Source organism: Mobula hypostoma, chromosome 5, assembly GCF_963921235.1.
Source record: "Mobula hypostoma chromosome 5, sMobHyp1.1, whole genome shotgun sequence".
Lineage (NCBI taxonomy): Eukaryota > Metazoa > Chordata > Chondrichthyes > Myliobatiformes > Myliobatidae > Mobula > Mobula hypostoma.
This window is the reverse complement of record NC_086101.1, coordinates 32,609,851-32,625,672: the sequence shown is the minus strand read 5'-3', so window position 1 is coordinate 32,625,672 and position 15,822 is coordinate 32,609,851. Positions and strand designations below refer to the sequence as shown.

The 15,822-nt window shown below is 43.8% G+C and overlaps 1 protein-coding gene across 8 annotated transcripts in view; it reads left to right on the top strand.

Annotated features, from left to right (window-relative positions):
- The window catches only part of atp11a (ATPase phospholipid transporting 11A), a 172,343-nt gene that overhangs the window by 69,288 nt on the left and 87,233 nt on the right, over positions 1 to 15,822 (top strand). For all 8 annotated transcript variants that reach the window (XR_010018007.1, XM_063048311.1, XM_063048310.1 and 5 more), the window contains 3 exons: positions 6,548 to 6,698; positions 9,396 to 9,593; positions 15,371 to 15,544. Coding sequence is in view for 7 of the 8 variants with exons in the window: in XM_063048311.1 (XP_062904381.1) it covers positions 6,548 to 6,698; positions 9,396 to 9,593; positions 15,371 to 15,544 (523 nt within the window). In the remaining variant the exon portion in view is untranslated. The remainder of the gene's footprint in view (positions 1 to 6,547; positions 6,699 to 9,395; positions 9,594 to 15,370; positions 15,545 to 15,822) is intronic.

The window sequence follows — 15,822 nt, the reverse complement described above, 5'->3', positions numbered from 1 at the left end:
TACCACCACTCTCCTCTTCTATCCTCCTTCCCTTCTGGCCCATAGTGCCAGAGACCTGGGGTTCCTGTGTTATCCCTTGGTGGATTGTTCTTCTTTACCCCCCCCACCCCAAAAAAACCCAATATCCGTAGTGGCATACCTTCTACTGAGGGGACCAGCCACAGGGGGACTCTGTCTGTTATTCCCTCTCTCTCTGTCTCCTGACAGTCACCCAGCTACCTGCCTCCTCCAACTTGGGTGTGATACCTCCCTGTGGCTCCTGTCTGTCACCGCACTCTCCTGAATAAGCTGATGGCCATCCAGCTACAGCTCCAGTTCCTTGGCCCCGTCTGTTAGGAGCATCTTGGGATTACTAATGAACCAAGGAGGTGCACCATGAATGGTAAAGTCTTAACGAGTACTGAGGGCCAGAGGGATCTTGGTGTGCAAATTCAAAGTCCTTAAGTGCTGGCACAGGTAGATAACATGGTTAAAAAGGGATATGGGATGCTGGTGTTTGAAGTACGGAGTGAGAGACCGACATCTTGCTGGGCTGGGGCCATTTGAAAACTGCAAGTCTCTTTGGGAGTGAGTCTTATTTAAGCCAATAAAAAGAGAGTTGTAAGCGGAGTGGGATAGTGTTCCAGTTGGCTCAACAAGCTTCAGTTAGAACAGGAGGAAGTTACAAGTGCTGAGCCTTTTCGATTCGTACAGTCAATTGCAGAACTTGAGCTTAAGGGGTTTAAGCTAAAGGTATAACAGGTGTAGGCAGGATGGTAGTTAAGGCAGCAGGATGCTCCCCCCTGTAAGATGTGGGATTTCGGGGTACCTAACGATCTCCTTGATGACGACATCTGCTGGAAGTGCACCAACTTTAGCTCCCGACTGACCATGTCAAGGAGATGGAGCTGGATATACCCAGGAGCATCAGGGAGGCTGAAAACCTCATGGGTGAGATTTTTACAGAGGAGCTCACGCCATGAGAGCAGGCTTCAGACAGTAGACGGGTGACCACCAGGAGAAGTAAAGGGAGGAAGTGGTCAGTGCAGTGTGGACATTCCCCTGCTTTGGATACTGCTGGGGTGGATGTCCTGTGGGGCACAGCAGCAGCAGTTAGGCCAGTGGCACTGCTGCTGGCTCTGAGGCTCAGCGGGGAATGATAAAGACAGGTAGTGCAAGAGTGATGGGCAACTCGACAGCTCGGGGGACGGACAGGAGTTTCTGTGGCTGTGAGAAAGATGCCAAGGTGGTGTGTTGCCTCCCAAGTGTTAAGGTCAAGGACGTCTCGGAGCGGCTGCAGAAGCGAGTGTCAGAAGCCAGAGGCCACAGTGCAGATCAGCACCAAAGATGTAAATAGAAAAGGGGAAAAAGTCCTGTGCAGTGAGTAACAGGAGTTGGGGAAGAGGCTGCAGAGCAGGACCACCTCAGGAGTAATACAGATATTACTCCCAGTGCCACAGGCTAGTCAAAACAGGACTGGAGTGAAGGTGAAGATGAATGAGTGAGCATCTGATGCAGGGGGCAGGGTTTCAGCTTCTGGATCATCGGGATCCCTTCTGCAGAAGGTATGACCGGTACAAAAACTATAGGTTTTACCAGGAACCGAGTGGGACCAGTGTCCTTGAGGTGGGTTTGCTCAAGCTGTTGGGGAGATTCTAAAATAATTTGGCTGCAAGATGGGAACAAGAGTGATGGGGCTGAAGATCAAGCAGCTGGTACGGTGTGTAGTGAGACTGTGATGTAGGACAGGCAAATGATAGGACAACATTGCAATCAGTGGGGTGACTTGAAGTGTAACGTGGGGGCAAAATCAAAAAGGGTATTGAATACAGGATAGAAGGAGTTGTCTTGGAATGCATGCAGTATATGGAGTAAGGCAGATCTTGTAATAGTTTAAAAATTGGCAGGTATAACGTTCTGGGCATCACTGAGTTGTGGCTGAAAATAGATCTTAATCTTAGCTGGTGGCGTAACATCCAAGGATGTACATTTTATCAAAAGGACAGGCAGGTAGGCGGAGGATTTAGGGTGCCTCTGTTGGTTTAGAAAAAAATGAGATCGAGTCCTTAGAGCTGACATAGAGTCAGAAGATGTAGAATCCTGTGGATAGAGTTAAGAAAATGAAAAGATAAAAGACACTGGTAGTGAAATGCAATGTTGGAAAATGCATGGTCATGCACTTTGGTAGTAGAAATAAATGTGCAGACTATTTCCTAAATGGGGAGAAAATCCAAAAACCTTGAGATGCAAAGGGACTTGGGAGTCCTTGAGCAGAGCACCCTAAAGGTTAACTTGCAGGTAGAGTCAGTGGTGGGGAAGGCAAATGCCATGTTGGCATTCATTTCGAGAATACAAGAGCAAGGATGTGATGCTGAGGCAAGGTGAGGTGTCACCTTGGGTATTGTGAACAGTTTTGGGCTCCTCATCCTAGAAAAGATGTGCTGGCATTGGAGAGGGTTCAGAGGAGGTTCCCAAGGATGATTCTGGGAGTGAAAGGGTTATCATACGAGGAATGTTTGGCTCTAGGTCTGTGCTCGCTGGAATTTAGAAACATGAGGGAGACATCTCATTGAAAGTTTTTGAATGTTGAAAGGCTTAGACAGAGTAGATGTCGAAAGGATGTTTCCCGTGGTGGGGGAGTCTAGGACAAGAGGGCGCAGCCTCAGGGTGAGGGGTGTCCATTTAAAACAGATGTAGAGAAATTTCTTTAGACAGAGGGTGGTGAATTTGTGGAATTTGTTACCACAGGCAGCTGTGGAGGCCAGGTCGTTAGATGTATTTAAGGCAGAGATTGATAGGTTCTTGATTAGACATGGCATCAAAGGTTACGGGGAGAAGGCCAGGGTTGAGGAGGGGAAAAGCAGAATTAGCCATGATTGAATGGTGGAGCAGACTCAATGGGCCAAATGGCCTATTTCTGCTTCTATGTTTTATGGTAATTATATTCAGGCCTCTGAACAGTAGCCAGGGTGTGGGATATAAATTACAACGGGAGATAGAAAGTACAATGTTATGATAGCAATGGGGGCCTTCAGTGTGCAGGTAGATTAGGGAAGACGAGGTTGGTGCTGGATCCCAAGTGAAGGAATTTGTCGGATGCCTACGAGATGGGTTTTTTTTTAAGAACAGCTTGTGGTTGAGCCCACTGGGGGATCAGCTATTCTGGATTAAGTTTTGTGTAATGAACTGGATTTGATTAAGGAGCTTAAGGTAAAGGAATCCTTAGGTCTGAGTTATTATAATAGTCATAGTCATACTTTATTGATCCTGGGGGAAATTGGTTTTCGTAACAGTTGCACCATAAATAATAAATAGTAATAGAACCATAAATAGTTAAATAGTAATATGTAAATTATGCCAGTAAATTATGAAATAAGTCCAGGACCAGCCTATTGGCTCAGGGTGTCTGAACCTCTAAGGGAGGAGTTGTAAAGTTTGATGGCCACAGGCAGGAATGACTTGCTATGACGCTCTGTGCTACATCTCGGAGGAATGAATCTCTGGCTGAATGTACTCCTGTGCCCACACAGTACATTATGTAGTGGATGGGAGACATTGTCCAAGATGGCATGCAACTTAGACAGCATCCTCTTTTCAGACACCACCGTGAGAGAGTCCAGTTCCATCCCCACATCACTGGCCTTACGAATGAGTTTGTTGATTCTGTTGGTGTCTGCTACCCTCAGCCTGCTGCCCCAGCACACAACAGCAAACATGATACCACTAGCCACCACAGACTCATAGAACATCCTCAGCATCGTCTGGCAGATGTTAAAGGACCTCAGTCTCCTCAGGAAATAGAGACGGCTCTGACCCTTCTTGTAGACAGCCTCAGTGTTCTTTGACCAGTCCAGTTTATTGTCAATTCGTATCCCCAGGTATTTGTAATCCTCCACCATGTCCACACCGACCCCCTGGATGGAAACAGGGGTCACCGGTACAATTCACCCTGAAGTTTGAGAGGGGGAAGCTACCATCAGATGTATCAGTATTACAGTGAAGTGAAGAGAATTACGGAGGCATGAGAGAGGAGCTGGCCCAAGTTGATTAGAAGGGGACACTAGCAGGGATGACGGCAGAGCAGTAATGGCCGGAGTTTGTGAGAGTATTTTGGGAGGCACAGGGTAGATACTTCCCGGAGTAATATTTGACAGGCAGATGACACAACTGTGACTGACAAGAGCAGTCAAAGCCAACATAAAAGCAAAAGAGAAGGCATACAATAGAGCAAAAGTTAGTGGGCCATACAGAGATTGGAAAGCTCTTACCAACAGAAGGCAACTTAAAAAAGCACTAAAAGAGGAAGAGATGAAATATGAAGCTCAGCTAGCCAATGATATTAGAGGATGCCTAAAGCTTTTTCAGATATACAGTATACTGCGTAAAAGAGAGTAGATATCGAACCACTGGTAACCGACGCTGGAGCTGTAGTACTGGGGATGAAGAAATGACGGACAAACTGAATAAGTACTTTGCCTCAGTCTTCACTGAGGAAGACACAAAGAGTATGCCGACAGCTCAAGAGTGTCAGGGGCAGAAGTGAGTGCAGTCATCCAGAACGTCTTTGCCAAAGTGCAGCACATGAGACTACTTAGCAAGATAAGAGCCCATGGATTTACAGGAAAGATATTAGCATGGGTAAAGCATTGGCTGATTGGCAGGAGGCAGAGTGGTAATAAAGGGAGCCTTTTCATGCTGGCTTCCAGTGACTACAAGTGTTTTGCAGGGGTCGATGTTGGGACTACTTTTTACATTGTATGTCAATGATTTGGATGACAGAATGGATAGCTTTGTGACCAGGTTTGCAGATGGTACCAAGATGGGTGAAGAGGCCGGTAGTGTTCTGCGAATTCTGCAGAAGGACTTGGACAGAGTGGGGGGAATGGGAAAGAAGAGACATGGAATATAATGTGGGGCAGTGGACTATTTTCCAAATAGGATGAAAATTCAAAAATCAGAGGTGCAGAGGGACTTGGGAGTCCTTGTGCAAGATTCCTTTAAAGTTTAACATGAGATTGGGTTGCTGGTAAGGAAGGCAAATGCAATGTTTGCATTCATTTTGAGAGGACTAGAATATAAGAGCAAGAATATATTGCTGAGGCTTTATAAGGCATCGGTCAGATCACACTTGGAATGTTGTGATTAATTATGAGCACCTTGTCTGAGGAAAAAAATGTGCTGGCATTGGGAAAAGGTCCAGAGGAGTTTCACAAGGATGATCCCAGGAATGAAAGGGTTAACATGTGAGGAGTGTTTGAATACTTCGGGCCTGTACTTGCTGGAGATTTGAAGAATGAGTGTGTGGGGGGGAGGGTGCGGGGAGAAGTGGAATCTCATTGAAATAGGTCAAATATTGAAAGGCCTAGATAGAGTAGATGTGGTGAGGATGTTTCGTCTAGTGTGAGAGTCTAGGACCAGGAGGCACAGCCTCAGAATAGAGAGTCAGCCATTTAGAACAGCCATGAGTAATTTCTTTAGCCAGAGGGCCTGTAGTGAATCTGTGGAATTCATTGGCACAGACAGCTGTGGAGGCCAATTCATTGAATTTATTTAAAGCGGAGGTTGACAGTAACCTTTGATGCCTGACTAATAAAGAACCTGAGAGATGGCAGGAGAAGGGACTTGAGAAGGATAATAAATTAACGGTGATGGAATGGCAGAGAAACTCGATGGGCTGAATAATGTAATTCTGCTTCTATGTCTTGTGGAATACAAGAGCAGGAGGATGTGATAGGACTTTGGTCACAGTTGGAGCACCATGTGCTGTTCTGGTCACCTTGTTATTGGAAAGATATTAAAGCACTGGAAAGCGTGTAGAGGAGATTCAGCAGGAGTCAGTCTGGGATTTAGTTGATGCAGAGTTGGGAGAGCCTCTGTCTGTTCTCCCTGCAATGGAGATGATCAAGCAAGGAGATATTGAGGTGTATAAATGATTAGCAGTATAGATAAGGTAGGAGCAGGAAATGATCCTCTTTTTCAGAGGTGAATAAAGCTAGAAAACATAGATTCAGGTATTGATGGGATCTTTGGGTGATCTTTTTTCGCCCAGGGAGTTCCTAAAATGCACTGCCGAGAGTGTAATTGAAACAGAGCTTACAGCTTTTGAGAGGTGTCTAGACGAACACTTGAACGACCCAAGTCCAGTTCTGAAAGATGGAATTAATGCAGATGGGTGCCACTGATCAGCATGGATGTGGTGGGCCATTTTGCTTATCTCTGTGACTGATACTGAAAGAGCTCGAAAGAGAAACTGGCAAGTAGATTGACTGATGTAACAGTCAAACAGTGAAAGAATTCTTAAGAGACCTAGTAATTAATTCACGGATGAGTTACTATATTCCCAGTTGTTTGTGCTAAATATCCGTGCTGCACTGTTAGTCATACTGGAGTGGAGGGGATGAAAGGATTTGTATTTACTTTGTGGGCAGAGTTTGAAAGTAAGCCAATGAGGTGACAAAATAGCTGTGCCCCTCAGGTCATAATTAGGATGTGGGTTGTGTATCTGCTCGCTTAGTGGCTGTGATTCTAACTGACAGATGTTCTGCATGATTTTTGCTTTTCTTAACAGATCAATGAATGCATTCCTCATTGTGTACCTGTGCATTTTGATCAGTAAAGCTTTGATAACTACAGTCTTGAAGTATGTATGGCAGAGTGATTCCATGAGAGATGAGCCTTGGTTTAACAAGAAAACACAGACAGAACGCCAGAAAAATAAGGTAAATGACAATATGAAACCTACTTTGTGTGACATCCAGACAGAAATATAAGAAGTACAGAATTTTGCACATCACTGATACTCTTGATGCTGATCTGAAACAGATGAGTGAATCAGCTGCATCATGAACCACACCTTGGAATACAGTGTGTTAGGGGACATAGTTCTGAAACATTTTTAAAAATTGTTTTTTCTTTGAAATAAACTCCATTTCAAAGATGACCACTCTAGCAAGCTTTCATATTTATTTTGGGCATTGTTGGACTAATGTAGGCAGTCAAAGATGAAAGTCATCGTGGGAGTGAGATGGAAGGTGGGGGGGGTGTGTGTTGTGGCTGAAAGTTCAGTGTTTCTTCCCCCTTCTCCCCCCCCCCCAACCCATGTACTTGATAGAGAATTTTTAAAAGTAGGGATCTGGGATTGGTTTCTTCAGTGTAGAGCAGGGGTTCCCAACCTGGGGTTGACATACCCCTCTATTAATGGTAGGGATCCATGGTTTAAAAAAGATTAGGAACCCCTGGTGTGGAGGAAACCACAACGTAAGTACTGAATCAGTAAACTGACATAGAAAGAAATACAAACAAATAACTCCTTTACCCTCAAGAATGGCGTACAATGAGAAGATGTAGTTCCAGTTTTCATCATATTGACTGATGAAATCTCATGTCATCTGGTCAGATGTGGAAACTTCATTGTAATTATTATCAACTATGACTTCTCCATGAACAACTTGCAGTAAAATGAGCAGTTTTATCAAGATCCACTTGATAACAATCTAGCTAGATGAATAGTTCTGGGTATAACTACCACCAAGTCCTGTGGCGGGTATTGAGGTCATGAACTGTCATTCTGCTTGATCTACTCTTTGGCAGTCTGGCTGCAGCAGATAAAGCTGTCCATGACAGCTTTGGTAAAGGTGGCTACTGCAGAGTTCATGTGAAAACGAAGTTGCATTTGTGCACAGAGAGCACTCTCCTTGCTGTGTGGTACTGTAGTTGTATGTGATGGGGTGGATTCAGAATGCACTTGGCAGCTCAAACCTGCTCTTCCATGCAGATTACCTTTGTACATACAGTGAAACGTGCCATTTACATAAAATCAAATTAGTGAGGATCGCACTGGGCAAGACAAGTCAAGTCACTTTTTATTGTCATTTCAACCATAACTGCTGGTACAGAATATAGTAAAAACGAGACAATGTTTTCCAGGACCATGGTGCTACATGAACAATACAAAAACTACACTGAACTACGTAAGAAAAAACACAAAAACTACCCTAGACTACAGACCTACCCAGGACTGCATAAAGTGCACAAAACAGTGTAGGCACTACAATAAATAATAAACAAGACAATAGGCACAGTAGAGGGCAGTAGGTTGGTGTCAGTCCAGGCTCTGGGTATTGAGGAGTCTGATGGCTTGGGGGAAAGAAACTGTTACATAGTCTGGTCATGAGAGCCCGAATGCTTCGGTGCCCTTTTCCAAATGGCAGGAGGGAGAAGAGTTTATGAGGGGTATGTGGGGTCCTTCATAATGCTGTTTGCTTTATGGATGCAGCGTGTGGTGTAAATGTCTGTGATGGCGGGAAGAGAGACCCTGATGATCTTCTCAGCTGACCTCGCTATCCGCTGCAGGGTCTTACGATCCGAGATGGTACAATTTCCGAACCAGGCCGTGATGCAGCTACTCAGGATGCTCTCAATACAACTCTCAAGTTCGCAAGTGTTGCCATGTTCCAGTGCCAACATAGCGTGCCCACAACTCTCTGCACCTAACTGTATACATTTGGAATGTGGGAGGAAACCAAAGCACCCGGAGGAAACCCACAAGGTCATGAGGGGGCGGAGTGGAATCATGCAAACTCCTTACAGACAGTGATAGGAATTGAACCCCTATCTTACAGTTGGAGCTGTAAAGCATTATGCTAACCACTATGCTGCCCATTCACGATGTGCTGTGTGCCTTCATGAGCAGCTGAATCATACAACACTGCAATACATGGTACTGTGGCCCGGATTTCCCTCATCATTATTGTGATCAGAACAGGGGGATCAGTCTGATTCACAGAAGAGTGTGGAAGGGCTGAGGAGTGAGCAACCCAAGTGTGGAGTCAGCCTGGTGAAAGGGCAGTATGGGACTCCTGGCTTGCTGAACTAGAGAAACAAATATAATGGCCAGAGCAGAGCTGTCGAATAGATCAGATTAACCTCCTACATGAATGACCGCAGTCAATGGTATGGACAGATAACAGAAGGAAGAAGTTGCAAAGTTCATCTACCCAATAATATAAAAAGTTGCGTAGCTCTCTGGCTTGCCAACATCTGTCCATGCCTGGATAAGCACTGAACAATTGAGCTAAGTATTCCTGGTAAAACTCAAGCCAGACGTTAGCAATAAGATTATTGGAAAGCAACTTCTGGGGAGCCACTTGACAGCACAATTAATGGTATCCTTTTGTTGGAGAGTGGACTCAGAGAGCAGTAACTGGATTTGTCTCAATTCTTGTAAATAGGAACATCCAAAGCAAAATCTCAAAGTAGTATTAGGCTTAAAGGTCTGGCTGTTATCCTTTCTTGCTAACCCCATATCACTCCATTCCCCACAAAATAAATCTGCCCCTCTGCCTTAGGGTTTGAAACAATTTGCATATAAAAATTAGTATAAATGCAAATTAGAGTTTTCTTCTGTTTCTTTCTAGATCTTGTCATCGTTAACAGATTTTCTGGCCTTCATGGTTTTGTTCAATTACATCATTCCAGTCTCCATGTATGTCACTGTGGAGATGCAGAAGTTCTTGGGCTCCTACTTCATTACTTGGGACGAGGAAATGTTTGATGAAGAAGTTTATGAGGGACCAACAGTGAACACATCAGATCTGAATGAAGAATTAGGGCAGGTTGGTTCATTTTTAAAAACATACAGTGAAAAGTTTTGCTCGCGACAGAAAGTTTGGATTTAGTCCAGAAATTGTCCAAAATTGAACAATGCCAGCAAGCTACAGCTGTGGCCTCTCCATTGAAAACAGTTGAATGGTTCATTCCCCACTTATTGGGAAATCTTAGGAGGGCTGATTTGTAAGGAAAGGAATGAGTAAGCAATAATCAGAAATTGGGAGGCACTGAGGATTCAGGTGTGAGGGAGATCAGTTTAGGGAAGAAGGTTAGAAAAGTTTGAGGGGAATAGTTGTGAAGAAATTTAAATAAAAATAGTTTTGGGGATTATCCAGTGATGTTAAGAAAGGAATAATAAGAGTATCCATAAAGTTGTTCTGATTTTTTAAAAAAATGCATTGTTGCAGGATTAGCCAGGGGAACAAAGTGAATAATTTTTGTGGCCCAGATGTAATGTTTTATTTTGACCATGCCTAACCAGGTAACTGAGACTTTGTGTTTAAATATACATTTTAGAATTTATTAGCAATTTCTCCCCCCTCAAAATGAATGAACAAGCACTGTTCAATAGTGGTCAGCTCTAATTGTCATCAATTCGTAGTGCATCTGGATAGGGTTGTTAAGAAAGGTTGTGGGGTGTTAGCTTTCATAAGTCAAGGAATAGAGTTTAAGAGTCGCGATGTAATGATGCAGCTCTATAAAACTCTGATTAGGCCACACCTGGAGTACTGTGTCCAGTTCTGGTCGCCTCACTATAGGAAGGATGTGGAAGCATTGGAAAGGGTACAGAGGAGATTTACTAGGATGCTGCCTGGTTTAGAGAGTACACATTATGATCAGAGATTAAGGGAGCTAGGGCTTTACTCTTTGGAGAGAAGGAGGATTAGAGGAGACATGGTAGAGGTGTACAAGATATTAAGAGGAATAGATAGAGTGGATAGCCAGCGCCTCTTCCCCAGGGCACCACTGCTCAATACAAGAGGACATGGCTTTAAGGTAAGGGGTGGGAAGTTCAAGGGGGATATTAGAGGAAGGTTTTTTACTCAGAGAGCGGTTGGTGCATGGAATGCACTGCCTGAGTCAGTGGTGGAGGCAGATACACTAGTGAAGTTTAAGAGACTACTGGCCAGGTATATGGAGGAATCTAAGTTGGGGGGGGTGTTACATGGGAGGCAGGGTTTGAGGGTCGGCACAACATTGTGGGCCGAAGGGCCTGTACTGTGCTGTACTATTCTATGTTCTATCTATGTAACCTCGTCTTTATGTGACCACTGTCTTTTGGCTCTTTTATAGAAGTTATTGTGTTTAAGATTGAACTACATTTTAGGCTTGCACTTAGTAAAAGAAATGAATTTGAAACCCACTGTTTCACCTTTCAGTTGTATCATGGTCCATTTGTATCTCATTATCTACCTGTAATCTTTAATAGCCCAGCCAAACAAAAATATTGAGGTCTCCTCCCTCAGTCCATTGGTTTTTATAGGCCTCTGTCTTTAGCAGCTCCAGACTTTTCCAGTGATCATCTCTCATTTCTGACCTTGTACTCTCCATCTATAACTTTTGAGTATGAGTGTTGGGATGACATGTGAGACCGTACCTGAATATTCTGGTCATCGTACTACAGGAAGGATATGAGTAAACTAGAGGTAGTACGCTATCTGCACTTTAACATGATCAAAGACCCCTCCCAATCCAGATATTCCCACTACCTCCCCTGCCCCACCACAGAGATAAAGAGATATAGAAGTATGAAGATAGATACTACCAGGCTTCAGGACCACCTCTATCCCATTGTTATCAGACTATTGAATGATTCTCTAGGACAGTAAAACAGATCTTGATCTCGTAATTCCCAATATGGTCTTGCACCTTACTGGCTACCTTTATGGGACTTCCTCTGTGACTGTAACACTTCTGCACTCTGTTATTGTTTTCCTTTGTTCTACCTCCAAGCTGTGTGTGTGTGCTTGGCATACAAAACAAAGTTTGTCAATCAGTATGTGTGACAATAATAAACCGATTTTGATTTACCAATATAATTTACCAAACCGTTCACAAGGACGTTGCTTTGAGTTACAAGGAGTGACTGGATAGGCTGGGATTATTATCCCTGCAGCAAGGACAGTTGAAGGATGACTTCACAGGAGTTTAAATTGAACATGAGGGGCATCAGTAAGGAGAATGGTCAGTATTTCTCACATTGTAGAGGAGTATAAAACTAGAGTGCGTAGGTTTATGGTAAGAGGGGAAAGATTGAAAGGAACCCTGTGGAGAAAGTTCTCCACACAGGATGCTGGGTGTATGGAATGAACTGGCTGGCACAGGTGGTACAATTGTAACACTTAAAGGACTTTTGGGCAGGTATGTGTATATACCCTGAGATGAATTTTCTTGCAGGCATTCATTGTAGAATAAAGAAGTGCAATAGAATCAGTGGAAAACCTACAAACACTGACAACCAATGTGCAAAGGAAGACAATCTCTGCAAATACAAAAAAACTAATAATAAATAACCAATATTGAGAGCATAAGTTAGAAACATAGAAAGCCTACAGCACAATACAGGCCCTTCGGCCCACAAAGCTGTGCCAGACATGTCCTTACCTTAGAAATTACCTAGGGTTACCCATAGCCCTCTACTTTTCTGAGCTCAATATACCTGTCCAGGAGTCTCTTAAAAGACTCTACTGTATCTGTCTCCACCACCATTGCCAGCAGCCCATTCCACACACTCACCACTCTCTGCAATTTAAAAAAAAAACCTTGTCCCTGACATCTCCTCTGAACCTACTTCCAAGCAGCTTAAACCTGTGTCCTCTTGCGCTAGCCATTTCAGACCTGGGAAAAAGCCTCTGACTATCCACATGATCAATGCCTCTCATCATGTACACCTCTATCAGGTCACCTCTCATCCTCCATGGCTCCAAGGAGAAAAGGCCGAGTTCACTCAACCTATTCTCATAAGACATGCTCCCCAATCCAGGCAAAGTTCTTGTAAATCTCCTCTGCACCCTTTCTATGGTTTCCACGTCCGTCCTGTCGTGAGGTGACCAGAACTGAGCACAGTACTCCAAGTGGTATAGTCCTTGAAAGTGAGTTCCATGGGCTGTGGAATCAGTTCAGTGTTGAGATATTGGATATGGGCCAAATGCAAAAAGAAAAACTTAGTGGTACAGAAAACAGGGGCAATTGTGCCTGTCCTTTCTCACCAGCATTTTCTGTTTCTGACTTCTTTTTCCTTCCCTTCCCTTCCTCCCTCCAGGCTGACTCAGACCTGCACAACATTCACCTCCTCGCCTGATTCCACTGCCACCTACCACTCCATGTCTCACACTTCCCTCTCAACGCTTGACACACTCTGCCCTGAACTCTTGATTCCAAACGTGGAGCATACCTTTCTATCCATGGCGAGACTTGACCTGTTGAGTTTCTGCAGTAGAGCTTTGGTTCCGAATTCAACATCTACAATCCTTCAATCTATCAATTCTATGCCTTGTGCTGTTGCAAACTCCACATGTGACACACAAAATGTTACATCCCTTGTAAATTCAGCTATGATAAAATGCTGTTTTCACGTGGGCAAAGCAAAGTTGGTAAAGTGGAACATGAGATGTGTTTTGTGTGTGTGATGCTGAAGTAAGAACATTTGGAAACTTCAAATGTAGTGACATCGTTAGTGATGATTAGAATGAGGAATGGATTGTGTGACAGAGCAGTGACAGATGGGGATTAAGGGAGGAAATTGGCTAAATATCGAAGTTTCAGGCAAGCTCTTCATCTGAATGCACAAAACATTCATAACAACACAAATGAGTTGATGGCACATATTGAGAGAAATGGCTCTGATTTTAACATCCATTAAAAGATGGTCATTCATTTTTTGGAATAGATCCTTTTCGCCCATCACATCTATGCCTTGCCTATTTAAGTGTCTATAAATGCTGCTTTAAGATAGTAATTGCATCTTGTTCTACCACCTCTGAAAATCCAAGCAACACCTTTAGTGAAGCTGTTCTGAACTCTCTGGGGCAATCAGATCCCTTCTATAATATGGCAGCCAGAGCCATGTACAACAGAAGATAGAACAGTAGAGAAAAGTATGGGTCCTCGGCCCACGATGTGCCAACCTTTTAGCCATCAAGATCAGTTTAAGGCTTCTCTCCAATATAGCCGTCCGTTTTTCTTGCACCAATATGGTTGTATAGGACTTTCAAATGTCATTAATGTATCTGCCTATACTGTCCAACCCTCCCCACCAGGCAGTGTGTTCCATGCTCCTGCCACTCTCTGTACTATGCAATGAAAATCCTCCTGCCACACTTTCCTTCAATCGCATTAAAATTATGCCATCTAGTATTAGCCACTGTTAGCTTGTTAGCCATTGTCTCCCTTTTGGATTAAGTTGCTGGCTGTCCACTTTGCCTATGCCTCATTGTCTACAACTCTCAAGTCACTGTGCTGGCACGTGGCCAAGTGGTTAAGGCGTCGGTCTAGTGATCTGAAGGTCGCTAGTTCGACCTTCAGCTGAGGCAGCGTGTGTGTCCTTGAGCAAGGCACTTAACCACACATTGCTGTGCGACGACACCGGTGCCAAGCTGTATGGGTCCTAATGCCCTTCCCTTGGACAACATCGGTGGCGTGGAGAGGGGAGACTTGCAGCATGGGCAACTGCTGGTCTTCCATACAACCTTGCCCAGGCTTGCGCCCTGGAAACCTTCCAAGGTGCAAATCCATGGTCTTGCGAGACTAACGGATGCCTATTCTATTCTTAAGTCACCTCTCATCCTCCTTCACTCCAAAGTGAAGCACTCCAAATGTGGCCTAAAGTTGCAATATAACATCTCGCTCTTGCCTTTGTAGGCTAGGGCCGAAGGTAACTGTGCTGTACCATTGTTACTGTCCTATTATTGTTACAATTAGGGAACTTGGAATTCTAGGTTTCTTTGTACCCCTCATTCTGTGAATGTGTCTGATCTCTCGCTCACATCCCAAACTGCAAGTTTTTGCATCTATCATGATTAAGTTCCAACAGCTGCGAGATGACAGACCAGGATCTGAATATTCCTGAGTAATTAATGTTTTGGAAGGATTGACAAGTGTTTCAGCAAGTAGGAGCTGGGATTTGGAATGAGAAGTAGGAGATTTTAGAAAAGAGTCTCAGGATTTTTTGTGTAGTTTCAGTGAGTAACAACCTAAAAGAGCTACATTTGCTAATGGTTGTTAATTGGCTGTAGCCAATTTTTTTAAAAATGGAGTGGCTGTTGTGATTGGGCCAGTATCAGAGCTGAGGCTTTTGCATGAAGTGGAGGAAGTGAGAGGAGGTTAAGGTGAGGTTCTGGTAAGTTTGTTTCCATTCATTCTTATTAGACAGAGCAGTGGGAATGGCAGTCAGGGCGATGGTGTGTTCTTGAGAAGTCGATGAGTCCTTTAGTGTCCGAGATGACTATACTTCTGAGAAATGGCATTCCTTAGGGAGCTCGAACTGGATGACCTGTAGATCATTCGAGAGGCTAGGTAGTTTGGGGTTTTCAATCAGAATACCCATCTCTCAGAATCTCCTCTGACATGATATTTGTGTGACACTAGACATCTTTTCCTTAGTGAGATTAAATTTGGAATTACAACAAAACCTGTCCTGAGTATTGGAACTTGGAAATGAATCAAACAAAAATAGTTCATGTACTAGATCTCATACAGTGCTGTGCTAAACTAGTCGCTTGATAATGACTCTCTTCATGACGGTTTCTATTCCTGATGGTTTTTTGTTTTGTTTCTATTACAGGTTGAATATGTTTTCACAGATAAAACTGGAACCTTGACGGAGAATAACATGGAGTTTATCGAGTGCTGTATTGATGGCCACGTGCACGTGTCTCAGTCTCTGTCCAATGGCCAGAGCTTCTACAGCGACGCAGCAATTGATTTTATTGATGCACCTGTTGCATTAGTGGATCAGGTAAGAAACTGACCCAAGGACAACACTGAGCTATTGAATTGCAGTTTCTCTGGAGTATCATTGAACTGCAGAAAAACAAAAGCTAAATGTTGCTTTTGATTCTTTATCTTCAGTATTGTGCGCAGTTTTGGTCCCCTAATCTGAGGAAAGACATCTTTGCCATAGAAGGAGTACAAAGAAGATTCACCAGATTGATTCCTGGGATGGCAGGACTTTCATATGATGAAAGACTGGATCAACTAGGCTTATACTCGCCGGAATTTAGAAGATTGAGGGGG